Source organism: Pundamilia nyererei, unplaced genomic scaffold (genome assembly GCF_000239375.1).
Source record: "Pundamilia nyererei isolate P.nyererei 1_Seehausen unplaced genomic scaffold, PunNye1.0 scaffold00002, whole genome shotgun sequence".
NCBI classification, from domain to species: Eukaryota; Metazoa; Chordata; class Actinopteri; order Cichliformes; family Cichlidae; genus Pundamilia; species Pundamilia nyererei.
In genome coordinates, this window is record NW_005187403.1 from 2062835 (window position 1) to 2064226 (window position 1392).

At 38.5% G+C, this 1392-nt stretch overlaps 1 protein-coding gene across 1 annotated transcript in view; it reads right to left on the reverse strand.

Annotated features, from left to right (window-relative positions):
- arsb (arylsulfatase B) overlaps positions 1-1392 on the reverse strand; it is a 20169-nt gene that overhangs the window by 16387 nt on the left and 2390 nt on the right. The window contains exon 2 of the mRNA XM_005720113.2: positions 785-971. Coding sequence (XP_005720170.1) covers positions 785-971 — 187 coding nt within the window. The remainder of the gene's footprint in view (positions 1-784; positions 972-1392) is intronic.

Genomic DNA, 1392 nt, shown 5'->3' on the forward strand with positions numbered 1-1392 from the left:
ATTAAATACATAATATTACTTAAAAATAATGCAAAATGTCTATAATACTGTTCGACCTCTGGACCAGGAGTCTAGGGAAGCATTTTTAATAGTCGCAGTTTTTAAAATTTATGTCACTCTTTAAAAAACAAAAAGACTTAAATTCTTAATTTGACTTTTACTGGGATAAACAAAAGGCTACAATAAAAATGCTGTAGTTGTGGACAGCTACTGAGGAGCTCATTTCACATGTGAAGAAATTGCAGACTTTGGCATGACACACAGCGAGAAATGCAGCAAGCGGTTAGGAAAGTTTCCTCAGCAGAGGTATACGTGTTGATTTGTCAACAAAATTATGCAAAAAACAAAAAACAAGATGGCTAAACCTTCGTAAGAACAGTCCTCCCTTAAGGCGCTATGCTCTAGTCCAAACGGTGCTTGTCCTCCGCATGTTTAGAACTGGATTTATTCACTTAACAGTGTCCTCTTCAGTGAAGTCAAACATCTTCATCTAAGCCCTCTTCAGTTTTTAGCATGTGGCCTTAGCATCTAAGGTGTCAGCATTAATGATTGGGGTGAACAAAAACATTGCATTAACTGTTGGGTAACTTCACTTTTAATACACGATCTAATATTTTTAGTTCAAATGCAAAAGATTCAAATGTATCATGAAGGTGATGTGTAACTAAGGCAATCGTCACTTACTATGTGCATGATTTTACACAAAGATAAACACATGAGCTGTTACTGAGTAGCATTCATGCAAAATGTGCTCCGTGAAGTGTTTCTTCCACATTATACAAACCAAGGTACGTGTCAAAGCCACGGCGTGTGGGCAGGCAGTCCTTCATGTACATGCCCAGGTGCCACTTGCCGACCATGTGTGTGGCATACCCCGCCTCCTTCATGAGCTGAGGCAGCAGTTTCTCATCCAGAGGAACGCAGTAAGGCTGGCAGGGCCAGATGATCTGGTGCTGCATACCGGTGTGGATCTGAAGTTTAAAGACAAACACAAACGGTTAAGAAGAAATCTGCAATTTAGTAAAAAGGGAACAAAATCGTTAAAAAACAGAAAAGAGGAAAACAACAGCCTTTGTGGTGGCGATGACTCAAACAGAAGTTTCAAAATAAATGTCCTGACTTTGTCTTGTTGTTCTCCTTTCCATCAACATCTATAATAATACGTACTTCCCTAGAAAGACTCCATTAAAATAAAGTTTACAAATCCAAAGTAGAGCCTGTAGGAAGACTGTTCTCATCGTGCAGGGAAGGGTCCTCTGTGATTGGCTTAACCAAATTTCACAAGAAAAAAAAAAAAAATCTAACTATTGTTTAGAAGTGTTGGTTATAACGAGGATTGTTCCTTACAGGAAAGACAATTTAACATGCATAAACACCAAATAATGCCACGAA